We start from the raw sequence: 26,920 nt of genomic DNA, 5'->3' as shown, positions 1-26,920 counted from the left end.
GAAACATAGTAATGTAACCAAGTGTCTTTCTATACCTATATGAAATTTCATGAGTTTACCCATTTAAGAATTCCACCTTTAAGTAATATCTCATGTTAATATAATCCTTCTCCATACATAGCAAGTAAATGGAGAATATAGTAGAACTCTTAAATTGTAGAATATCTATAATAGTGATCTTTAAAAGTCTTTGTAAAAATTTAAGATTGAGATTTTCATTACTTTAACTAGTAGCATTGTATTAGATTTGTTCAAAATTTTCCCTTACCGTCAAAACCTAATAGCTAAGAGGTGTTTTTGTTTGTAGTTTCTCTTAATGTTGTTCAATCATAATGAGGTCTTGGCACACATTACAAATTTTTTTTATGGTTTGAAGCTGTTTCTAGTAATGTTGGTGTTACATATTACACAACTTAACTAAACTATGTCGACGACGTATAAAGTATAAATTCCCCTTCAGTATTTTATGAAAAGTTAAAATGACAACCTACACCAATTTCACGATCATGGTCATTCCTCATGCGGTTGAAAGAGTCGATCCAAAGTTATTTATTCAGTTGAAACAACTTCTAGATTTTGGGATCACGTATGAGCCTATGTCAACTTTCATTACATAGTTTATTTTAAGGAAAACTGCCAAAGAGTTTGGGAATAAGAGCATTCTAAGAAATGGTTAAGTGAAGAAAAAAAGTTCACCTTTTGAAGAATACTCTAGTTGAAGAAAATATTTGATTAATAGTTAAGTAATTCACTTTTAAAAGTTAATTTTATGTGGTGTAAATTTTTTTAAATCTTATCTTACTGTATGGTCGTCCTTTATGGACCTTTTGTTTATATAAGGTTGATTTCGGGCTTTAGGGGTCCCGTTAGTAAAGTAGTTTGAAATTTACTCTCTTTGTCTCTGATTTTTTCTCTTCTCCATTATTCGGCAAATCGTCCGCCAAATCAGATTCTTAAGATCGGTATAACACCAGGTTAGTGCCGAAAATCAAATCTAGCATTATCTAATAATTTTTTTTTCTGTTTATCGAATTAATTTTGGAATTGTCCAATCAATATCAATAGTAAAATTATATCCGAATTCTTTGGTTGTTCCATCAACAAAATATGTTTCCCACCATTTGTCCTCTGAACATATTGACAAGACTGATCTGGTCTGATATAATATTTGGTTCTCACCAACAGTGAAGAAAAAAAATCTTATTAGCCAAAAAATTTTATGTTTTGCTGTAACCAAATTTAAAAAATTCCAGTCATGAATATACAAATAAAAACTGATTAAATTTTATTTTAGATGAATAATATTTTGCTAGTGGTCTCCCTAGATGCTCCAAATTTGTGATTTAAGAAAAAACTCTTATTGATATGCGTATTTAATGAGTTGTGTTTTATAGGTATCGACGAATTGTTGCACAAAAAGAGTTTAGTTTCCATTTTTTAATTACAAATTATGTTGGTTTTGATTGCTAGAAAGAATTCTTATACTCATGCATACTTACATATGAAACTCACTCATGATGGGTAAAAATTCGCCATGATTCAGGATCAAGCGTATGATTTACTAACAATGAAGAAAAATTATACTATATGGAGACAAGAAGAAGACAAACTTTTGAAAGATTATGTTAATCAACATGGTGATGTAACTTGGACTGATGTTCCAAAACACACGGGCCTTTCTCATACTGCTAAAAGTTGTCGTTTTCGTTGGCTGAATTATCTAAGGCCAGGCTTGAAAAGAGGCCCCTTTACGGAGGAGGAAGAGCAACGTGTTATTGAACTCCAAGCTGTTTTGGGGAACAAATGGGCACAAATGTCTAAAGAAGTATGTAACTCTCTTTCCTTTTTTCACACTCTACATTTTCATCTTCTTTTACTGTTTGATTTAAACTTTTGTTTCTTTTAGTTGCCTGGTCGAACAGATAATGAGATAAAGAACTTTTGGAACGTAATTAAGACGTAAGAAATTGAAACGACTTGGTTTACCAGTTTACCCTGATAAAGTTCGAAAGCAGGCGATAAGTACAGCATTACGAAATGGTCTAAAGATTGATTTATTGGATGCTCAAGACTTGTTGATGGTAGATAACGTCGAGAAACCTGACGCGGCACTCAATAACTTGCCACTCAATCAATTTTCTTCATACTACCAGTCAATGCTTGCCAATGTTCAGCCTAGGGAACCAGAAACCACATTTCCTTTCACAAATGGGTATGTCATGAACGAGCAAAACCCTAACCTCTTGAATTATCTTTCCGTGGATAGCACTCAAGAACAATTACCTGACATCCATTTGTTTGGCAATGCTACATGTTCTTCTCCTCCTATGCCTCTCATTCACGGGGTTGGGAACTTGGAGCTCCCTTCATTCCAAGGATTTAATGCTCATGAAGTGCCTAGCAGTTTTGGAGCAGAACAATATAACCCAATGATGAATCTTGAGCCAGACAACACTTTGGTTCAGCCCCCTTTGATAGGCCAAACACCAACAGATTTCCCATCATCATTCTATGATGAATTGTTGGAATCAGTTGTTTATGGTTCAGTAGGAGAAAGACCGAAAACCGATACCAGCTCGGAGCTCCCACCTTTTCCGTCCTCCCTACTTAGCCATACCGAGGTTACACCACCCATTGCAAACACAATTGGTAAACTTTCATTCACTTCATTGTTTGTGTATTCAATTCAAGAAGTTTCCTCAAATCTTTATGCATGAAAAAACTTCAATTTTGAAACAGATTTGGGTTTTGTTGGTTCAACTTCTTCAGTTGAGAGAAACACAACAAATGATGACGATTGGATAAGAGAACTTCTCGATGATGATACTTATAACACCAAGTAGAAGAGGTATCTTTGGAAGGTATAACGCATAAAGGATATTTTTCTTGTCTGATCTCTATCTTTCATTGAGTTAAGTATATTAATCATGTTTTTACATTTTATAGCCAAGCATCTATGTTCAGCTATATAAACTTATGTATCCAGATATTTATTCATATTTTTAAATTTTTTATTCTAGTATATTTCTTTTTATCCATTTCAATGATCTCAGAAATACCAAAATTCGGATATATCCTCAAATCTTGGGTGTTTGTTACCTACTTATTTGTTTTTGTTCCCTTTATATAGAAGATGTATTTTGTTTATTTTCATTTTTTTTTGAATCATGAATTGACTTTTGTATATGTTTTAGGAGTTTATCAATTTTGATTGGTGTAAGCTTTGATTTGGTTGGGTTGGTTTGAATTATGTTGGTTTGGCTTGATTTGGTTTAGTTTGGTTTGGTTTGGTTCGGTTAAAATGTCCACCCTAATTGTAAGGCTTTCAAAATACTTATCAAATTTTGTCTGTGATGAAATGGTCTCCACCATGTTAGCACTTACTTTGCATTTACTAATTAAAATTAGAAAATACTAAATTTTTATTAGTTAAATATATATTATTTGAAAAATCATTTAGTGAATTTAGTTTATAAATTTCATATAAATTTATATTTTATACTAATTTAAAGCAAACTATAGTAGAAATTTCAAATTTTGTGGACCAATTTTGCATTACTTCTTGTTTGAATTTAATGCTAATATTTCTACGGTATCAATAACTTTTGGTGTTGTTTTGTAGACATGATAAATACTTTTTACTTGTAATTGGTTCTAGAAAGATATTTTATATAATGAAGGAAATCTTATATTTTCATAAAAATTGCAAAATCTCTCTATAAATTAATTTATCGAAACTAATAGAATTTTTCGGTCCTAACATTATTAATTTATAGAGTTTTACTGTATATTTGTATATCTATATATATATATATTTTTGGAGACATTTATGAAATAAATCCTGGAGTTCCATCTTATTTACGATCAAATGCCATTGACATTAATTATTTAGATTTTCAAAATTAAATCAAAGATATTAACATAAAAAACTCATTTCCAAAAATCTTAACATAATATATTAAGCATAACTAATCATTGCCACAGTTACATCCATATTCAATTTGATTTCCTTAAAAGATCTCAGCAATCCCTACATTTAATCGTGGCCATTCAAATCTTAATCCGGTTTTTAATCTTCAATCTTGACCGTTGGTCATACGCAATTAATTCATAAATCATTATATAGAATTAATTATTATTAACTAAAATTAAAATATATATATATATATATATAATCAAATTTTTAAACTGACTCGAATTATATGTCTATTAAATAAAATATTATTAAAATAATAATGTTTAATTTCACGGGACAGGGTTATATAGTGGGACGGGTTTGGATCGATATTAATATGGGACGGTATTAATATCACGGATGAAATCTTAAAATTAATAATCAAAATACAATTATACAATCTTAAACACTTAACAAAATAAACAATATTAAAAAATACAATTTAAAATTTAGTTTTTAGTTAAAAAATCGACCCGCGGTATCTAGTGTGATACAATTTGTAATATTACTAGACATATCTTTAACTCTTGTTTTACCAAAAAAATGTTAAACAATTGCTACATTTGAACGTGTTGCAAGGGTTGGTAAATATTTTTTGGTGCTATATATATAGGGTGAGTTACCCAAAAAGCACAAAAAAGTGCGTTTATTACCCATATGTCTCGTACGAATTGTTCAACGTTAAAGGCAGAATTGCCCCTCGTTTGATGTTGTCTGAGAAACATAATTACGAATCTGCCATTGCCACGTCAGTTAGAGAAGTTGTATTTAACCCGCGAAAATGTCCCGCGCCGACAAAACTCTGTCGCTGTAGTGACGGCAGAGTTAATTAAATTATTAGATTTAATCGATAGAAATAAAAAAAACTATATTTTCCAACTAGATTAATATCATAGAGTTAATAATTGATAGAGTTTTCGGGTAGAGATATTTTACGTAGTAGCAGAGTTATTTGTTTCATAGAGTCATTTGACAGATTATGATGACTTTACGTTTACTCATATAACACCGTGATAGATTTAATTTTATGTGGTGGGAGAGTTATGTGATATTGTAAAATAATATATTTGTGTGGGAGAGTTTTATATAATGGTGGTAGACTAAAAGAGCGATTTAGAGTTATATGACACAGAAACCGTAATAAGTCTGTTACAACATGGTAGGGTTAATTATTTGGACAGAGTTATTTCTTAACTCTGTCATAACGAGGCAGAGTAACAGTTTACTCAACTAGCACGTTAGAGCGATTTTTTTGGACCTATGTGGTGATAGATATGTAAGAAATTGTTATCGATCAGTGTTAAAGAGGGCGAACATAAAGAAAAGCGAAAGTCTTGTGTACCCTTACATTAACGATTTATTATGCCGGAAACCTGTCTTGTTCCCCCGAAGCAAACATTTTAGCAAAAAAGTGTTGTTTATTACAGATCTATTGCTGTTTCATCTGGTGAAAGATGGTAGAAATTCCACTGGTATGTGGGAAGTGGAAATTTGCAAAAAACAAATGGTCATTTATTGTAGATGAAAGAAGAGGTTGCAGGGTACTGTCTGCGAAAGCAGGAAGTTCGTTTGATGATTTTTTGGCAATGGTGTACGAGGATTTCGGGTTTGATAGAAAGGTTTATGAGGTTAAGCTTAGTTATAAATTGCATACGATGAACTTCATCGTCATTCCAGAAGATACTCCTCCGGTTATTGTATGTAACCGGCGCCAGTTAGAAGGATTTATCCGGCAATGCAATTCCGAATTCGTGGGGCGCCTCTGTGTCCAAATCGAAGAATATGAAACTGGAAAATATATTTTCGGCCCGGATGCATCACCTGAGAAAATAGAGTCCAACGAAGAGCAGTATTACAAGAGTAAGCAGCAGGGAAACAACCAATTTATGCTTGTTCAATGGACGGCGAAGCTTATCTAGAAGGAGAGGAACAGAAAGGCGAGGATGAGGACGAGATTTATAGGTTTGATTGTTGCAATGATAGTGATGGAGCAAGCTCTGGGGATGAAGATTACGGTTTGTCTTATAAGTTATCTGATGAGGAAACAGATGATGAAGATGAAGCTGATGAAGAAAAGTTAGAAGTTGAAGAAGAAGAGAATGCAGAGGAAGCAGCGGTTAAAGATGAAGAAGATGAAGAAATGGTAGATGTGCAAAAAAAAGAAGAGAATAGGATCGTTCCAATTGGCAAGAGGGTGTCGATTACTGCAAAAGAGTATGTGCAATTACTTAGTGGAGGTGTTGCTATCGTTGTTGGGCAAAAATATGAATCGAAATTTCAATTGGTGATTCGAATGAAGATAATTAGTGTCTTACAACAATTTGACTTCGTCGTTTCTCGGTCTACGCCGTGGGTTTATGCTATAAAGTGTTGGGTTAAAGGGTGCAATTGGAGAGTTAGAGCTACACCGATTGATGCATCTGGGAATTTTCACATCAAAGTCTATGTGAATCAGCATACGTGTTCTGTAACAGAGCGATCCGCCCGTTGTAGACAAGCAACCAAGGATATTCTTGCAGTACTTTACAAGAATTTCGTTGGTGGTGTAGGCCCAGGCGTACTCCCTAATCATGTATCTGAGGCGTTGAAACTGCGTTATGGCATCAAGGTAAAGTCTATTTACTAGGTTTCCATAAAAGTGATCACACCCGTAAGGCGTTGGTAACTATATGACATAAACTTTCATCTTACTAGGTTGGATATTGGAAAGCTCATCATACACTTAAGTATGCACGTGAATTAGTTAGAGGTAGTCCGGAAACAGGGTATCAACACCTTCCAGAATACTTATACAGGATTAGGAGAGCAAACCCCGGGACCCTTACTAGGCTTGAAGTAGATGAGTTAGATAGATTCAAGTATGTTTTCATTGCATTTGGTGCTAGCATTGACGGCTTTACTTTTATGAGGAAAGTTATTGTTGTGGATGGTACCTTTTTGAAGGGGAAATATTTAGGGACCTTGTTACTAGCAACCACACAAGATGGAAATTTCAATATATTTCCCATAGCGTTTGCTGTTGTTGATTCAGAGAACGATGAATCCTGGGAATGGTTCTTCAGACAACTAAGTTGTGTTATTCCAGATGATCATGGACTAGCCATTATTTCGTATAGGCATAATTCTATTGCAAAAGCTATACGGACTGTATATCCACAAGCTAGCCGAGGGATTTGCACATACCATCTATACAAAAACATAAAGCTTAGATTTAGAGGAAGTGAAACATTTGGATTAGTGAAGAAGGCGGCTACAGCTTATCGGTTAGTAGATTTCAATGCAACTTTTGATATTATTAAAGCTTTGTATCCAGACCTGCACAGCTATTTGGTGCGGGCAGACATAACTACGTGGAGTAGGGTTCACTTTCTAGGAGATAGGTACAACTTCACAACAAGCAACATTGCTGAATCATTAAACAAAGTGTTAAATCCTGCTAGAAGGTATCCCATTGTTGAACTGCTAGACGATATAAGATTGATGTTAACTCGATGGTATGCTGCAAGGAGAAAACAAGCTGCGCTTATGACAACCATTCTCACTAAAGGAGTTGAAAAAGCACTAGAGGTATATATTACATTCCACATAACTTACTTTATTTTAAACTATTAGCCTTTATTTTTTGATCCATCTATTTTAATTACTGTGTCTTTCCTCTAACAGTCACGAGTGATTCGCGCTAGTAAGCTAAGTGTTCAGGAGATTGATCCCCATCAATACGAAGTGAGGAGTCTTGCGTCTATGAATGTTGTTAATTTAAAACAGAAGAAGTGTACATGTCGTATGTTTGACCTCGACAAACTGCCTTGCATACATGCGATAGCCGCAGCTGAGTCGGCTCATGTATCAACGATTTCAAAGGCCCATCCTTACTATCGCTCAGAATACTTACGCAATGGTTATTCAAAATCTGTAATGCCTAAGGATGAGGCTTGTTCTGTACCTGATTCAGTAACCATGAAGGTTGTCAATCCACCTTTTGTTAAGGTTCAATCTGGGAGGCCGAAGGTGTCACGGATTAAAGGTCATTTAGAGGTTGCATCACCGTGCAAAGTACCAAGGAAAGCATATGCTTGTTCTAACTGTGGAAATGTTGGCCACAATCGGCTGTCTTGCAAAGCTTAATACATTTGGTGATTTGAACATATCTCTACTGTGTGTTGGACCAATTTGTATGAATACATTTGGATTTTTTTTTTGTTGTTGTTTTCAGTGAAGCAATCGTTAATATCAAAAACAGAGTTGTTACAAAAAACAGAGAACTACAACATCATTGGGAATGCTATTAACACATATCATGGAACCTATTTGCGTAATTAAAAACTAAGCAATGCTGACAAACAGTTAAATCCGTGTTGTGGTCAAAATAGCATATTGGATACTCTAAGTAATGGATATATCCTGAAAAAACTCTCCGTCCTCCAGGACCGATAAATCTGACTTGGCTTTCCACAACATCCGCAATGTCAATCGCATCTTGCAAAGTTTCAAATCTAGCCATAAAAGTTCTGTTAACTATCATACCTTGTTCATAGGAACCACATCATAAGAGTATAACGGCAAATGCAAACAGAGTGTAGAGGTCAGAATAAGCTACTTCTCCAAGCATCTCCAACGCTTCAACCGACGGGCCAACTTGAGTCAATCGGCGCAGAGATTCGATGTATCTAGCAGTCTTATGACCTTCAGCTGCGCATCTTAACAAGAATGGTCGGTAGATAGATTCTTCTCTACCAAGTCTAGTGTTAAACATGAATTCATCAAGATCTACGTCGAGGAGAACTTCACGGGAGTACACAATCTCTTTAAACCAAGGGCCAGCAGCAATGAAAGGACCAAGGTATCGAAATCCCTGACTTCCAATACGTCGGATTATATCTGTTATGAGGGGATTGGGAATGAAGCTCATTGTTTATGTCGTTTTCCGCCACATAGAGAGAGTGAGAGCGGCATTGAGTCAACTTTACTTTTTTTTATATAGATGCATATAGAAAGACAAGATATTAACCTAATTCTTGACGTTTTAGTTGACTTACGATGACCAGCTGAGTACATATTGGGCTTTTATTAAAAACAATTAATTCGGCCCATAGAAATCCAAACATGTGCCCTAATTTTTTAAAGTCTTTCGGTTGGGCGCCGAGAGATCCCGTCGAAACTCCGTCATTTTTGCTTCCGGAACCTCTGCATCTTCTTCTTTGGTTAGTTTGATTCGTATTCGAATATGATAAAATCTTTGGGGGTGTTGTTGTTAGGAAGGGCTCAAGTTAGAGACAGAACGAATATAACAGCAGAAGAACCGGTGGAAAAGTATCCTTCGACCGAAGCTTCAAATGGTTCTGATGTTGCTGTAAGCGTTCCGACAGAAGCTTCTTCAGATGCGGCTGTAGAAGATCCAGTAGAAGCTTCCGCTTCTTCGGAATTGGATCAAACAGAGGATCCCGTAGACGGATTAAAAGGAACAGAAGCTGTAGAAGAAATGGAAGAAGTTGCTGACAAAGAGGAAGGGGAAGATGTCGAGAGAAACATTGATGCTGAGGATGATGATGATTCCCAACCACTGCCACCAGAGAATATGTTCTTCGGTCCAACTGAGTACATCAAGGTCTGTAAGGTAGGAAGTAGGTGTCAATTGGGCCAAACAGTGGCAATGATAGAGGGAATTGATGCAGAATTGAAGTGGTTCCGTAATCATGATCAATTTAAGCACATGTTCCACATGCCTAAGGAACCAAATCATATGTTACAAGGCATGTGGATGCTTATGGTTCGCACCGCTAAGACGGATATGGTGAGAGAGTGTTGGTTTGTGGTGAATGGAGTGCCTATAAGGTATTCTATGAAAGAGCACGCGTTGTTGACCGGGTTGGCCTGCCATGAGTACCCGAAAAATCTAGAGAAGATTGGCAGTTTGAAATTTGTTAGGAACATTTTTGGGAGGACAAATCAAATCAAAATTAAAGACGTGGAAAAGAAGCTCAAAGAGTTCAAGGATCAAGAGTGTGTTGCTAGAAAGAAATTGACAATCTTGTTATTTTTATGCAAGGTTCTGAAAGCAGATTCAAAAGGTGATGCAAACATAGAGCAATTACTGTTAAGGATTGTTAATAATGTGGCAGCTTGTGAGACATTCTCGTGGGGACGGTACTCATTTGAGCAGTGTATGGAAGGGATCCGGAGAGTAATGAAGAACATGAAAGGGTCAGTAAAACCAAAATCTCAAACAAGCTTTTATGGATTCATTACCCCTCTTGAGGTGAGTCTTCAAATTATTATGAATTACAGTTTTGAATTAATAATAATATAATGTTAAGACAGTGTTATTTTGAATGCGTAGATTCTGGCTTTTGAGTGCATTCCACAGCTTCGAAGGAGATTTAGAGAAGCTGTACCCGTAGAGAATGATTGTCCGAGAATGTGCAAGCATAGGTTCAGTGATAGTTGCATGAAGGGCTTTACTTTGGAAGAAATACATGAAGCTCTAGGAGAAACTACGGTTAGCCGTTTGGAACCTGACGCTTTATTTGATTTGGTTAGTTTAATCTATCTTCATTTTGAAGCTATGTTAATTTGACAGGATATTTCAAGTATCTTGGAACCTGATTTAGATGAGAGGAATATGCTGTCTCACCTCTTAGTGAATGATGTTGATGATGGGATAGGATCTATAGACCCAATAGTTGATAGCTGGAGAGAGCGGCTTATCAGACAGAAGAAGAAGATCTGGTGGGAAAGTCATTACCAAATGGATTTGGATGCAAGACGCAATGTTGATGTCCCTGAAGAAGTTGATGATGTTCCTGTTCCATCTATCCTCTCATTACAGGCCGCGATGTATAAAGGATTTGAGAAGATTGGGGAAAAGCTTGTTGAGATGGACACCAAAATCAATGCTCTGGATTTGAGAGTTAAGGGGTTAGACAACTATGTTACAGTTCAGAAAGAGAAAGAGCTAGAGAAGGCACGTTGTGAAGACATGTATCCTGGGTCACCAACAGATTTTGTGCCAAATGTTTATCAGTCAACACATCGTCAGAGCATGGCTTTGGTTATTCATAGTGGAGTTGCTGACCCAAAACCTCCAATTATCCAGCCTTTATGTGAGTAGTTAGGTACACCGTCTACGTTCAAGTTTGAATAATTTGCAACTATTCTTACTTAGTGATTGTCTCCATTTTTGTGAAGGTGATGGGGAGCAGGGGTCTGGGGAAGAGCAGGGGTCTGGGAAAGAGCAGGGGTCTGGGAAAGTGCAGGGGACTAAAAACTATAAGACGAGGAACCAGAAGCGGAAGCATTGTGGGCCGACAATCGAAACTGGGAAAAAGCGATCATCGAGGGATTCCAAGTTTAAGGAGGAGCCCTATACAGCAGATGGCAAGGGCCAGAAAGGGAAGGGGCAGAAGGGTAAGAGAAGACAAAAGAAATAGAATGTGATTGATGCTTACTGTTAATTTCCATTCCTAGTTGCTTTGCCTCCAAAATACTTTCACAACTATTGGTGTTTTTTGTTTTGTCTTGATGAAACTGTGAAAGGTGATTTGGGTAATTTGAGACGCTTTATTTGATGTTCAATTGCTTATGAAGTTTGGGTATAGGAATCACAAAATAGTTTATATTACAATATAATACAGCTGGGCCAACAGAACATAATGCAGCTGGTCCAACTGAAACATAATAGAAGTTAGAGTATAATATTCGACATAATTGACCCGGTTGTACTTGGGACTTACTTTGCCACTAAAATACAAATTGTAATTTTGCGGATTCTCTCGTTAATAAGAAGTTGTCAAGCAAATTTGAGTATATTCAATGTAGCAAAGAGATACTACAAAATGACGGTTGGAATAAATAAAAAATTTCTTTATTTAGTGTGGGTGGCCCTGGATGCAGTTCTAGTGTGAACACGATAAATAGATACATTGTGGGGTCTCTGACATCTATAAATTGTACATAGTTGTATCTAGATGTCTTATTGTCCTCTGGCCTTCATAGTTGAACAAAATGAGATTTGGTTATTTTGAAGTTGAACCTTGAAATCCAAACTATTAATCTAGTTGTTCACATCAATGTCCACATAAGAAGAGTTATTAAGAAGTTTTTATAGGATTTATTTTGACTATGAAATTGTTTCACTTTTTTTGTCATCAATATAGGTAATCATGCCCTGATATTTCCTTGTTACACAAAGAGTGATTTGTGTAAAAACAAGCTAATGATCAAATTAAACTTATGCAGATTTGTATATATGCATTAGATTATATATTATACATTAAATATACAACTGAATATACTTTAAAGATTTTCTAAATCTTTAACTTGAGATAAATATTTCAAATCTATTGTGATAATTGCTTTTCCAAGTTCAATGCTAATGTCAGTCTATAAGTAATCATCACTTATAGATAATAATGAAATTTTCGCGTCTTTTAAGACTCAAACGTTTCATTTTCTGAATATAACTTCCACAACGATTCATTCGTCCCTGTTCACTATCTTCCCTACATATATTTCAAAATATCTCTGTGCTTCTCCACGGAAACCCTAAAAGTTTCTTTAACCATGGAACCTCATCACTACCTATCTGATTTGAATGTTCACTCAACAAGATGGTCGGTCCATGTTAAGATCTTAAGCATGTGGAAAGAACCGCTGGTGAGTGGTAGGGTTGAGACCAGAATGATCTTGGCCGACGAAAAGGTATAAAGTAACTGGCAAAGGATTGTCTACTTTCACTTTTATACAGATAGTTTATTTGGGATTGAATCACTTTTTAATGATTGTAGGCAAATAGGATCGACGCTACTATTCCAAATCGCTATTACAACTGGAATTTCCAGGGTTTTCTGAAACCAGGCCTATGGTTTCGCCTGTCTGACTTTGAGGTTCTGCGTCCTCAAGAGAAGAAAACCAGATATTGTTGCTTCCCAGTTGTAATCAAGTGCATCGCTGACACTACTATGTGGCCTATTTCTGTTGTGTGCCCTTACATTCTAGCTAACATTCTCAGCCGGATTCTAGCTAACATTCTCAGCCGGATTGGCGAACAAGGTTTTCGTTTGCTAGGTCCATTCATTGCTGCAGGACCCACTATGAAGGAGGCAGTTTACTCAAGGGAGGGCTTACAAAAGGCTGATCTAAGTGAATTTATCTACAATGGTGAGCTAGCAGCTGAAACCTCGATGTTTCGGCCATTCTTACTGAAGTGCTATGAGAAGGGTAACATCACGGCACTCTTTGTGGAATCTCTCCGGAGGCTGACTCAGGATGGTCCATCCCAAGACGCCCTTGATATGTTAGCTGAATCCTCTACACTAAACCTAAACGCACTCTTCGCTTTTGGGATGATGCTCCTTTGCTGTGGAGCAGTAGAAGACGGTAACTACGTCGTTGATGCCTTTCTAGATAAGGTGACTGACCTAACCGAAGGTTTCCTCATAGCAGATCAGGTCGAGCTACAGATCAAATCAATGGGGGCATCCGGTGCTTGTGTTTTCTACCGGTATTTTAATTTAGATCAACTCGGTCCGATTTGCAAGTTAGTCCATCCTCCAAGTTTTGATATTTGCGAACATTGCTTTGCCTTTAATTACGCAGTTAGGTTTCTTAATATGTGTTAAACTCCGATGAAAACAAGTACCTGAATTATTAGTCTTGTTATTTAATGCCACTACTCTGTCCTATTGTTCTGTTTCAAAACTCTGTCACTTAAACCCTTATTATTATGTTGTAATGTTATCTCATAATAAGCTTTAATAACCTTGTTTCTCAATTATGAAAGAAATATCTCTAACAAATAGATACTAGTTTGTTCTCCCTATTAAGGGTTTAGTAGGTTTCATGACAAAATACTAGAACCAAAGTAGAACTCTACACCTACAAAATACTAGAAACATAAAACAGTGTCATGTTTACAATGGTGCATACTCTAATTGGTAAGATTCCGAGTATGCATTCTTGTAAAGTTGCACACGGCACACACTACATGTTAACTCTAGATTAAGAAGGGTCATTCTGGGAGATGAACTCTACACCTACGGTGTCAACACCAAGAGGGTCTTTAATTTGGATGAAACAATCGGAATCTGGGACCTCATCAAACAACTCTGTAGCAAGCTTCAACCGAATACCAGGCATGGCTGAATCGCACAAACCCTCAAAGCTAATACCAATGGCCAGACACTCTATGAATTTGACAGAATATACGCCACAGTCTCCTGTTTGAAAGTTTTGGGGAGCTGTTTTTACCCTGTAGATGGAGAAGGCTGAAGCACCAAGTTTTTTTCTCTCTTCCACATGTTCCATAGCTTGAATCAATGCAGGTATCATCCTAGTGAACTGCCTGCAAGCTTCGTAAATTTCCACATCAGTGTAGCAGGACACGATGCTATCATACACTTTGATCCTCCGCCTCATTAAATTTATCTCCAGAGCTACCCAATGATCTTTCCCAATGTTGTAAGGTACAGAATATCTATATCCTTTACCCACTTCTTGTATGTCTTTCCATTAGGTGGAGATTCCCCATTATACACATCAATATCTTTATCAGTAAATTTCCAATTGGAGTCTTTATCAAACTTGATGTAATCTACTGCCCACTGATTCACAAACCAGGGATCAAGGAATGCAATCCTATCAGGCAAAAATGGAGATACAGTTTGCATTGACCTTTTCCGGAGCATTTGCATGATTGGAGCCAATTGTTGTGACATCAACAAGAATGAAACACAGCGCTTAAGGTAAAATTATAGTCTTAAACACTAACATGTCTTACTTGTTAATACATTCACTTACCACATCTGTTAGCCATCCGTATTCAGGTTCTCCTTCAGGCCAATGCTCTTTTGGAATCTTGATCTTCATGTAGAACATGGCAGATGAATTCGTGGAATCCAAAGGGTTATCCCTACATATAAGAAAACAGTTAAGCTTACCTAGTGAAGGTTTACGAGTTCGAAAGTAAGGTAAATAAATGAGATTGGAACTTACAGATCATGGTCAATGAATTTTTCTAACTTATCCATCTTTTCAGGACTGACCGGTTCAAAAGGATCATAAGCTGCAGGAGAAAGGATTTTACCACTCATAATCCGTTTAACTATTGAACTCCCAACGAATGGGTCCAGCTGGGTAGAAGCAAGGTGTCTAGACCGACATGGACGATCAACATAATCTTCTTTACCACAGAGACTACCAACTTGTCTAGTCCGGCTGTTGAGTTCTTCTCTTTATCATTCTCTTCAGAATGAGACCACTCTGAGACCAAATCAGGTTTTGTTTTTTTCTTCTCAGATAAATGAGTCAACTTTGACTTTTTGGGTGATGGTGGTTCCTTTTTTATGCATCTGCCAAGGGGAGAAGTATTCTTCTTATGCAACATCGACTTAGTCATCACTCCCGCTGTAGATCCTGTATCTCTTCTATCCCAATCAGCCTCAGAGAAGGGCTTGAATTGTTTAGCAGGAGATGACGTTTCACCAATCAGATTATGTATTACAGAGTCACGCATTAACCCACCTTTTGGATCCTTTACCAAAGGTGACATGCTCCCTGAATCTTCCTCCATAAACAACTTCTTGGACGTCTTCGTTGGGTCAACACATTCTGTTGTCTTTGATTTCTTTGAACCTGCTTTCCTTTTACCCTTACCCTTTTCCTTTTCCCTCCTGACGACTACAGAAATGGGATAACCTTGTCTGCTTCTCCTGCTTATGCCATGACTAAATAAACGTAGTTCAATAATCTAGACAACAAACATTTAGTGAGATTAAACAAACATAACCATTAAAAATGCTAACATTTAAGTCTCCATTAAGCACCCAATTCTGTTTTACAAGTTCACTTTTAAAAACAATGAGTTCAGGATTCAGAAATCAGAAGTACAAAACAGACATAAACTTGGCCATTACAAATGCTAACATTTAAGTCTCCATTTACCACTCAATTATGTTTTACAAGTTCGCTTTTTAAAACAATGAGTTCAAGAATCATAAGTAAATAAAGAGACACAAGCTTGAAAAATGTGACTCCCAAAGCAACTAACTTGCGGTTTTCTGCATACATAAAACAGGCTCTTTGTGAAAAATTTGAGAGTATATTTACCTCATATGCTTCCTAATTAAATAGAGGATGTACCCATCATACCTCAGAGTTGGTTCCTGTGCCTTCTTCTGAACCATTTGCAGAATCTTCTTCGATCTCATCATTCTTCTCTTCTGCCTTGTTCCTCAGCTTCTCCACATCATCCTGCAGATCTGTCACACTCTTCTTCAGCCCTTCGCATTTTAGGTCTACTTTCTCAAGCCCAGCCACGAAATTGGTGTTCAATGTTTTCATTTCTTCAGACAAACTGCCTATCATCTTAAAAAGTCTCTCCATTCCTTGTTTCTCCAGAACCTCTTCCCCACTATCATCACTCACATCTCTTAATTGCTTCCCACTATTACCTATCTTCTTTATGCGTTTCTCTGTCTCTGCTTTTCTCTTCTTAGGTGGGTCAACAAAATCATCCTCACTGTCCACTTCCTTCTTCCTCTTTCCAGTTTTCTTCCCAATCTCCGGGTCACCAAAACCACTTTCTTTTAAACCACCATTAATAATATCATGCAGGAGATTATCCACCAGCTTATTAGCACCTACACCTTCCCCATACACAGCATTCTCTCCAGGCCAAACAGGATAAATCTCTTCCACAGGCCTCACCACTAAATGCTGCACCTTGATCTACATGAGAAGGACATAAATAAGCTATTTAACTGTTATGACTACATATGGGTAATGAAAGTTGAGGAGAACAAACATACCTTCTTCTTTCTCAGTTTCTCTGTCTCAAAGAAATTTTTTAAACAGATTCTTGGACGACCACCATTCCATTGCAAGAGAGGCACTGGTTCTGGTTCATCTTCATCGCCATCACCATCATCCGGTACTTGGTTCCCATGTGATTTCACAAGATGTGGAATACTGTCAAATGCCCATATATTCAGGACATGCGGACAGCCATGGATAGCATATGAAGTTCTATCATAACTCAAAACTTTTATTGAAGTAATAAGCTCCTTAAATCCAACTCGACCCCATGGAAATCTCTCAAATGCCTCTGTGTCAAGCACTCTCTTGGCATAGTCCAAAGGAATCCTACTTGACCTAGATATCCCCAATATACCTACATGCACCACGAACAACAGACCAAGCATCTTCCTCTTTTCTAAACTCCAACTCCTACAACTTTTTAATGCTGACTCCAACTCATTCCAGTTCGGCCCCTTCTCTGCAGCCACCTTTATATCTCCCCAAAACTCTCTGTGGTCAACCGCCACTATGTCCTCTACATCAATTTCTGCACAATTCAAACCAGTTATGTCTTCATATTCATGAAGCGAAAACCTTATTGGACTCCCTTCAATGAGACACCAAATCTCATATGGCCTACTAATTGCCAATTGATGAGTTAACAGGTGATGCACAAGCTTTGCCCACCATACAAAAGAACTGTCAGCAAGCTTCAACAATACTCCCACTTTAGACTGATCACGTATCTGAGAGTAAGCATCTTCCCCAATCTTCTCTTTCAATCTTGCTAAACTATCCAAGGTGCAGTTAATATGCAAGCTCCTTCCCTTCATTGGTGCTTTCCATGCAGCATCAAGTCTTTTGGGGTAGCTCTTCTTCGCAATTACTGCACAAAGTACAACTTCATTATGTCTCTCTTTTGTAACTCTACTAAATATACGTACAAAGAAACTCTATCCCATATTTCTATCATTAGATTATCAACCCCGCCAAATTCAAATACATAATTTGTTACCACTACAAGAAAAATCCACATTCTTAACACGACAGAAATGCTATAATACGTCATTCATAGCGTTTTCATAAACGCTGTTTCTGCCCCAGTTATTATAGACCCCCCACATACGATAGCATTTTCGGTATGTTATGGTAAACGCCTACATACGATAGCATTTTCATACTATTGCGCTAATCAAACGCTATAATATACTTTATTGTAAACCAAATTTAGTGCTATTTTATATAATGTCGTAGATTTTTTTTTCGCTAAATACATTTAATTTGATTTATAAAATAAATTTTATATTGGAACCCAATTTTGTAAAATTTACTTAATTGAACACATATATATATATATATATAACTTTTATTACATTAACCAAACAAGTCATACATAACATCATATTAATAAGTCTTATACTAATTACTAAAATGCTGCCTATTCTTAAACAAACTAAAACTAACATCCTAAGGAGAAAATAAAAAAACTTCTTAACGCCTTCAAAATCATCATCTTCTTATACTAGCTTCTTTATACCCGTGGAATGTGTTATCTCGTAACTAAGCCTCACAACATTCTTATCACATGACGAAAACAAGTCTTTGAAACCATCCTCTCTCTCTTAACCTGTTTTACAATAAAACAAAGCAAATGAAACCAATACAGTCAACAACGTTCATGGACTGAAAGTAAACACACCTCAAATTCTGCAAATTGCTTCAAAATTTTCTTGCCAAAGCTCAGGAGCAACTCTTCCAATGGTCTCTCTAGCAAAAGACCTGCCTCCACCCTTGAAAATAATAACGCTTAAGGTAAGTCTACATAAAACCTTACCAAGAAAAAGTAGCATATAAATAAGTTAAAGAAAAGACTGAGACGCGGATAGCATCTGAAAAACTATTATCTTTTCCCCTACTCTCAATCACCTATCACACCATAGAGATTGTATCAGATTAAAAACTTTAAAATTTAGAAGGTTCTGTTGATAGCTTATGCATACCATTCTGAAGATGGTGTGAGATCTGCTACTATGAACATTCATGTTTGTCTCGCCAAAGTGCCTATTAACTGTTAATTGAACAAGACCAAGTCAATACACATTAGACATAAAAAATGTAGGAAAAAAAATACTTCTTAGTAAAGCTTTGCCTTTAAAAGCTTATCCAGAATCTATAAACATTAAAATCTGTTCAGCGTCATTAACAATTTCTTCTTTAAGACCAGCAACAAATACTCCACGTTGTACATCAATCTGTTCAGTGTCACTAACAATCATCATCTTCTTAGAAGATAAAAAACTTAGAGAAATTAATAAGCAACTTAGAATATCAGCAGCTCTTGTCTATATATATATATATATACCAAGAGAACATAAGGACATGATTTTGTGGACCAAGAGAACATAAGGACATCGAAATCATCAACATGATGAGTTAAAATGCTCTTTCAGGTTATATCAAAGAGCAAGATAAAGTTAAAGTTTTGTATAAGAGTTAAAACTCTAGCAATCTGAAATCATAGACCAACACAACAATCAATTTGAAACACATACAGAGATAACAATATCAATTCAAGCAGTTCCTGATCTTGCGAAAGATCAACACTTTACGTCAATTAAACACAACAGTCTACTCTACTTAGGATCATACTTGCATAATCAGCTTAGTGGTCCATAGAGGCAGATTATTACACTTTCATCTACTTAGGATAATACATTCTCAGTTAATATACCCAATGGAACCTAAATATAAAGAAGGGGACAATGAAGCTTAAAAACTACACGAGCTAAAGAAGAAACTAACTTACTTCCATAATGGTGAACACCAACTTTAGCAAGCATTGCGTAGTACTCAATCTCTGATCTTCTCAATGGTGGGCAATTGTGGAGATTGCAATAATCTTCCCTGTGAACAAAACCAGAATAAACAAGTGTTCGACGAAAACATTTAGGTATGCACACCAAGTGTTCGACGAAATTACCTTGGAGAAATTCCATATTGTGGTGGAGAAGAGAGAGATAAGACAAAGGAGAAAGACGGTAAGATGGTAAGAAAAAAAAAAGCAAAGAAGAGAGAGATAAGACAGAGGAGCAAGACGGAGAAGGAGAGTGAGAGAGGACGGAGAAGATGGAGAAGTAAATCAAACAATCTAACCTAATAGATCAATCGGAAATTGAGGAGAGGAGAGAGATACCTAGCTGGACTTGAGAGCGTTTTCTTCACCGGCGAGTTGGAGATTACTGGAAACAAAAACAAGCTATCACTGGCGACCAGAAAGTTGACAATCGACGGTGGACCTGATGTCGATGCTTGCACTGTTGGAAGGGAAGAGAAGTGAATGAAGGAGAGACAGCCAAAGGAGAAAGGAGAAAGGAGAAAGGAGAAAGGAGAAAGGAGAACGAGGAGAAGGAGGCAAAGAGAAAGATGAGAGAATTAGGTTACAAAGAGATGATTTTTTGGGTGAAAGGGGGAAATATGTCTTAAGTGTTGGCGGTATAGTGAATTATTTTAGTTTAGTGTAGGCGGAATAAATGATTTCATATTCCCGCTTAGGGATTTTCTATCTTAGCGTTTACTAAAAGCTGTTATAGAAAAACAAAATTTACAACTCATCTTTGATAGCAGTTGGGAAAAATGAGCTATCTTCTTGTGCTATTAATGTGGAATTTTCTTGTAGTGTACCTTCTTCTCCCATTTCTTCACTCGTTTGATCAACTAATCAATCCACCTCTTTATCCCATCGGAACATAAATCACAAAACAGAACGATTAGGTTTAAAATTATTCCAACAGCTAACTATTTCAAATCCCTCAAAAATTAATATAAGGGTTTACTAAGAAATTCTTACCACATTTGCCACCGTTAATCGCCGCCGTATCTTCGTCGTAACCTCGCCGTCGCAAATTGTACACAGATCCGTCTGTAAGTCAATTAACGATTTCTACTATAAAATCATAGCAGTTTGATACTTTTGCTAACATAATAGCAGAACAACTCAAACTCATTAATTGAAACACAACCGGATATCTTACCGGAATTTCTCCCTCAGGCCCGACCGTTGTTCCCGACACAAAAACCAAACACAAACACTCTTTTCCACTTTCTCACTCTTCTTAGTTAATCTCGATTAATGGTTCTTTTTTTAATTCTAAATGGCAAACATGTAAATAAAATAGTTAGAGAGGCTTAAAAGACTTTTGGCAACTTTTAAGTGTTATTTGAGTAAGACCCCTCTCCAGGGGTGTTATCTCAATAATTAAGTCACTTTTAAGGTATATTTGAGCACATTTTCTCATATATATATATTGTGTGTATTTTCTTAAAAATGTATTTAAATATATAGTTGGTGATTTCTTTTGTGGGATATAAATATATTGATAAATGCTATATAAAACACACCACTATATAGTTCGTGTACTTCACTATTATTAGAACTAGATTTACTCGCCCGCGCATCAAATTTTAACTGGCTACAATACAAAATGTTAAAAATAATCATAATCATTTGAATTTCAAAAACTATATATATATATATATATATATATATATATATATATATTCATACTTATTTTACAAAACAATATACAACATAGAAATTATAAAATACATTTGGTAGGTACCACGTAATAACAAAAGTTATATAAGATCAATCGGTCTCGGTAGTCATCAATGAACTTTTATCAAAAAGAGAGTTATTTCCATAAACAAATCTTGTAAGTATATTTGTCGTGATGTTTTGACATATTCGTACCTCATACTAAAAGTAAATTTGCTGAGTTTGAACATCAATTTATGAAAATGTATAAACGTAATATTCATGCCGTTTCAATAGGTTTGGAGAGCACATTTTACCTATTGAAGCAAGACCATCATACCTTAAAGAAAGTTTTGACCAAATCATGAATGTTTTTATCTTATCTATCCTACTACGCTTACATGGCTCGACGATTTAACTCGAGGTTGAATATGTTAGTCTGGTTTATAGTCTGGTTTACTAAACCAAACTATCCGATAATGCATACATATATCTGATGCTTCAAGCATTACTAAATTTCTCTTCAAACATTTTTTCGTCATCTTCTATAATGCACTTGTTCGCTACCCAACATCTACTATTCTTTTATCTTCTATGCTCACTTACATATAATAAAACTTCGCTACCCAACATCTACTATTCTTTTATCTTCTATGCTCACTTACATATAATAAAACTTTAAATTGATTCTTAATTCAAAACTATTTCCTCATTTTCATCTTCTTAGTTTATTTTTCTTTTATTAATTATATGGTTTCCACGCTTTAACGTAATATAATTTTACGAAAGATATATATTTGTTAAAATTTCTTCAACAGTATTTATTTAGATTCTTAATTACCTATATTTAAGCAACTTCACCTTTTTATTTAGAAAGCAAACAATAATATAGATATAATTATATTATTTTAATTCTTATATTTTAATATAATTTAATATTAAGATACAATTAATCTTTCTATTTTTTCGTCAATGTGAATTTATACTATTACTCTCTTGAAATATAATTTTCAATTTTAAATATGAATTATTTCTTATATCTTAAAAATCTTATACAATCATACATTTACTATAACATTTAACCATTTATTTTTTAAATATAAAAATAATATTATTTTAAATAAATTTCTTCCACTTCATTATTATCTCTTAAAGTTAATGTTTCAATGAAATATGAATATCTTTTTATTATTAAAAACAAAATACTCTTATAGTCTTCCATTTCAATTGAATTCTTTTGTTCATCCTAAATTATATTTGACGTTTTCTTATTAAACGTTTTTTTATTTTTAATAAGTTATTATTTGTTTGTAATTGTATAATAAATTTCATTAAGAATCCTTTTGTCCATCTTAAATAGCATTAGTATTTCTATGAAATTTTCATAATTATTTTTTTATTTCTTAATTAAATATTTAGGGATTATGTTCATTTTAAGTTATATATTGACAAAAAAATTAATTTTAAGTTTTTTATATGTATATATGTTACACTTGTGTTATTATTATTCAAGTAACCTTTATTTAAAATTGTGCATTAATTGATGATTACTTCTTTGATAATGAGATGTAATTAACCATAAAATTAAATATTTTGAAATAATTATTAGTGGGATCCATAATATTAATTTGGTGATGATGTGGACACCCTAAGAGGAGAAAAACTCTCCCATTATATATATAGATTATTTTGATACTAGCCCAATTCTATTTGTAACCTAAGCTGCATGGAATCGGAAGCGGGTTCGCAGAAGCGGAAGCGTTTGGAAACGCGGAAGCGTATTTTTGTAAAAATTTAGGAAGCGGGTACGTGTTGGAAGCGTATATATATATATAAATACCAAACATAAAATTATATTAGAAAAACATAGATTACAATAATGATAAAAAATAATTTTAGAATAAATTAGTTTAAAACATAAAATCATACTAGAATAAATAATTTTAGAATAAATTAGTTTCTCACACCAAATAAGAAATACTTCCCTTATGTATCTTTATTCCCTAAAATGCAGATTTAATTAAAACTAAATTCATAAATAAAAACCTAATAAAAAATTCACGTGTCATCAAAACCTAAGTGCTCCTTCTGTGTTTTACTTTCAGCCGTCGCCCGTCCGCCATAGTTTCTTCTTCCTCCCTTTTCTCAAATTTAAATTCTATCGAGTAAACTCGAAACTATACTACTTCATTTTCAGAGATTCAATTCATTTGACTTTGGCCATATCATTGGTCGCTTCCACTTCATTTTCTCAACGCTTCCAAATCGGAATCCTGCGATTCACCGACGCTTCCAAATTGTCCTTTTTCAGAACCGCGATTCCGCTGCGCTTCCGAGCGATTCCGGTCGCTCCCGATTCCGATTCCGATTCTGAAGCGGGAATCGAAGCTCCAGTGCCGCTTCCGTGTAACGTAGTTTGTAACAAAGTAAATTTGTTGTATCAAAACATACCGTGTTCTCAAAATTTGTATCGTTTAAATCTAAAACATTTCTAATACGACAATTGATTGATTATATTATACATTTATAAAAAAAGAATAAAAAAGTTAAGGACGACCAAGAAAAAAGGAAAACATTTTGGTCATTATTCATTAATAAATTTGACATCCAAAATAGGTAAATAGTTATTTTACCTAATATGGGGTCTAAAGATAAATGCAAATGAAAACTGTGAAATCTTCTTATCCGACCTCTTCTCTCTCTCCTTTTGGCTAATCACAATTAATTAGGCTTCACAATCTCTACAAATCCCTACTCTCCTCATAGTCATACATAGAAGAGAGAAAGAATACCATTAGTCATAAAATCTTTGCGTGAATCTCGCTCAGATTTTATTGTTTCCATAAGCCAAATGCAAGTAAATAACCTTTCTTAATACTCTCAACAAAAGAAAAAAAAAAAAAAGTAAATAACATTACTTTCTTCTCCATAGAAGTAAAAGAGTAAAGAAGATCATGAAGAGAACAAGAGACCTTTATGATGATGATGATTCTTCTTCTTCATCGGAATCTGAAGAGTTTCACCGGACAAAACTCCGGGTTAAGGTGAAGTTACCGGAAGAAAGAAGTGAAGATGAAGATGAGTCTCCTCAGCCGCTGAGGAAGCACTTTTGTGTGATTTGTGAGAAGCAGTTTAGCTCTGGTAAGGCTTATGGTGGTCACGTGAGGATCCACTCCACCGAGTACAATATCAAAGGAAAGATGAAGAAGACGAGGATGAAGATCATGAAGAAGAAGAGAAAGATTGGTTTGTTGAAGAAAGAGAAGGAGAAAGAGATAGATCTGATTAGGGCTGACGTGGAAGGTAAGATTAGGTGTTGTCTTTGTGGAAAAGAGTTTCAAACAATGCACTCTTTGTTTGGACATATGAGGAGACATCCTGACCGGAGTTGGAAAGGGATACGACCTCCTCCTCCACCGGAGAAGTTCAATCTAAGCTACGGTGATGATGATGATGTTGATGATGATGAGGATGAGGATGCGATGAGTAGATCCATCATGATGAGTGATGATGTACCCGAGGATGTTCAAGAAGCTGCTTGCATTCTAATGATGCTCTCTTACGCTTCAAGCAATTATTGGGCTGGGATAAAGAAAGCTATGGAATCACCCAAATCCGAGGTAAGAAGTCCGAGTTGCTACAAAGATGACAAAGGAAAAGATGAAGTTTTAGGTGATGGTGGAATGGATGATAAGAAGAGTTTAATTGTAGATATGAATATAAAGATGAAGGTGAATAGTCCTCGAGATGAAGATAAGAGGTCATTAGGGTTTGATCTCAATCAGCCTCCTTACCATGAAGATCATCCTGATTCCTGTTGGAACTAGTTTGGTTTCGCAGTTCGATTTGGATGGAATGGAGTAGATTAAGTAAGATTCAAGTTTTAACATGTTGCTCAATGAATTTACATCTATATATGCATGTCTTATCATCTCCTACATAGGCTTTTGTACATAATGAAATCCTTGTTTGGTTCTAGTTATATTTCATTGGTCTTTTTCTTCTAGCTAGTCCTTTTCTGGTCAATTTCTCTTTAAGTTTGTGACTTTTGTGTGGCTAGAATCAAGTTGTTACTTTTATCTACTGAATAAATTCATAAACAAGGTTTGAGATTTCAAGTTGTAATCAAAATTTCAAAAAAAAAAGATTTCAAGTTGTGAGAATTTTCGTAGATCGAGTAGTTCATATGCATCACCATATGATAATCTATACGGATATTCCATATGCATCTCAACTTTTCACATGTAAAGGTATCAATATCAGTGTCATAGAATAATTAAAATTTGGGTGCAAACTTAGAGATAGTAACTAAATATTATTGTTAAGATGTCAAAAATATAATTTAGTAATTTTACCTATATTAATTAGTAAGTATAAATTCAAACAACTATAAATTTGTAAAAACAATATTTCAAATGCCATAGTAACTAAATGCAAAATCTTTTTAATATCTTATCTTATTCAAAATGAAAACATATTTTCTATACATAGTGAACAAAATCTTCTCAAATATATCTAAGCGTCTAACAAAGTAACCGATACACCATTTAGAAGAAAATTGTTTTTCTACCCTATTTTTCTGGTTCCACACTAAGAGAGTAATTTTTTTTTTTTCTTATCAAAGACAATTTTATTTTCTAGAAAAAAGGCTTCTACTTCAAAATGCTAGAAGAAAAAACTATTTTATACTATGGGATCTAGGTGCAAAAAAAACAACAAAAAAAGGTATGTGATCTAAAGAATTGAGTTGAAAAGATTTTCTTCTAAATATTGCACTAGTCAAACATTAAGTTTTAAAATAAAATATTTATTCACACGTGACACAAACGAATATAAAATAATATATTTTTGTTCACACGTGATAAAAACAATAGGATTTGTTTCCTAATCATAGGAAAGACAAAAAAACATGGAAATTACTATATAGACCCTCTACAAAAAGACATTGCCACTAGTACGGATTCTGCAAGCTAGCACCTATACCCTTGCACGTCTCATGATTAAATTGTCAGTTAGTTGCAGGGCCGGTCCGGTAAAATCCGAGGCCGAATACGAAAAAAAAATTTGAGGCCTTTTAAATAAGTAAAAACTGCTAAAAAAAGTTTTTTTTTGCTAATTATGGGACATTTATAATTTTAATTTAACATTTTTTCTTAATTTTTGGACATTGTTTGCTAATTATAAGATTTTTACTAATTATGAGGCCTTCTTGGGGTTTTTTTTGTTAATTTTGAGATCTATTTTACTAATTTTGAGGCCTATTTTACTAATTGTGGGTCTTAACAAAAAAAAAAAACTCACAAAAGGGGCCTCGGAAATTTGAGGCTCAATACAAATGTTTTGTTAAAATCTGTCTAGGGCCGGGCCTGGTTAGTTGTCGTAATATAAAACAAGAAGTGGAAAAAATACTAGAGTGGATCATTATTTTTTTGCAAGGCAAAATCAGTAAGCGCTCCGATTTAGGTACGCATGATTTAGGTTGGCCTATTCGAGTTTTGGAAGTCTATGTAAAAGGAACCCAATTTTCATGCATGCAATGGACAATATGACTCTTTTCCTCGCAGCTACCACTGTTGGAACCAACGAAGCAAATACTTCGATCGTCGAGCTTGATCGACTCGAGTCTTTTCGTCTGAGCA

The 26,920-nt window shown here is 35.1% G+C and overlaps 3 protein-coding genes and 1 long non-coding RNA gene across 6 annotated transcripts; 2 read left to right on the top strand and 2 right to left on the bottom strand.

Moving 5' to 3' along the window:
* Window positions 1-1,361: 1,361 nt before the first annotated feature.
* LOC9315088 (transcription factor MYB104) lies at window positions 1,362-2,881 on the top strand. Its single transcript, XM_021029793.1, is given in 4 exon segments — window positions 1,362-1,825; window positions 1,907-1,954; window positions 1,956-2,649; window positions 2,740-2,881. Coding segments are annotated over 4 exon segments (1,137 nt in total). The 5' UTR covers window positions 1,362-1,534; the 3' UTR covers window positions 2,844-2,881.
* A 13,036-nt stretch (window positions 2,882-15,917) lies between these two features.
* On the bottom strand, window positions 15,918-17,584 carry LOC110228888. The gene is made up of 3 exons (XM_021027164.1): window positions 16,759-17,584; window positions 16,100-16,678; window positions 15,918-16,008 (listed from the first exon to the last, which is right to left on the bottom strand). Exons 1-3 carry the CDS (start codon window positions 17,578-17,580, stop codon window positions 15,994-15,996), a joined length of 1,416 nt encoding a protein of 471 aa, XP_020882823.1. The 5' UTR covers window positions 17,581-17,584; the 3' UTR covers window positions 15,918-15,993.
* Window positions 17,585-18,099: 515 nt separating this feature from the next.
* Window positions 18,100-20,387, bottom strand: LOC110228916. Of its 3 annotated transcripts, none has more exons than XR_002332416.1 (4): window positions 19,728-20,387; window positions 19,554-19,651; window positions 18,748-18,815; window positions 18,100-18,537 (listed from the first exon to the last, which is right to left on the bottom strand). It is a non-coding gene; the product is annotated as an uncharacterized LOC110228916 (long non-coding RNA). The 3 variants fall into 3 exon arrangements; XR_002332415.1 differs by having other exon boundaries at window positions 19,941-20,383; XR_002332417.1 differs by having other exon boundaries at window positions 19,554-19,646; window positions 19,941-20,382.
* Window positions 20,388-23,846: 3,459 nt separating this feature from the next.
* LOC9316914 lies at window positions 23,847-25,623 on the top strand. Its single transcript, XM_002880801.2, has one exon. The coding sequence runs from the start codon at window positions 24,236-24,238 to the stop codon at window positions 25,106-25,108; it is 873 nt and encodes a 290-aa protein (XP_002880847.1). The 5' UTR covers window positions 23,847-24,235; the 3' UTR covers window positions 25,109-25,623.
* The last annotated feature ends 1,297 nt before the right edge of the window (window positions 25,624-26,920 follow it).

This window comes from Arabidopsis lyrata (genome assembly GCF_000004255.2).
Source record: "Arabidopsis lyrata subsp. lyrata unplaced genomic scaffold ARALYscaffold_4, whole genome shotgun sequence".
Taxonomy (NCBI): domain Eukaryota; kingdom Viridiplantae; phylum Streptophyta; class Magnoliopsida; order Brassicales; family Brassicaceae; genus Arabidopsis; species Arabidopsis lyrata.
The sequence above is the reverse complement of the archived record's forward strand: the minus strand, read 5'-3'. Positions and strand labels throughout refer to the sequence as shown.

Bases quoted from the DNA above. Each gene is read 5' to 3' on its own strand.
- LOC110228888 (XM_021027164.1), bottom strand. From the start codon at position 17,580: ATGAAGGGAAGGAGCTTGCATATTAACTGCACCTTGGATAGTTTAGCA. The intron at 16,679-16,758 runs GTATGTTTGTTC...CTTCTCATGTAG, and splicing joins AGAAACTGAGAAAGAAGAAG to ATCAAGGTGCAGCATTTAGT.
- LOC9316914 (XM_002880801.2), top strand. From the start codon at position 24,236: ATGAAGAGAACAAGAGACCTTTATGATGATGATGATTCTTCTTCTTCA.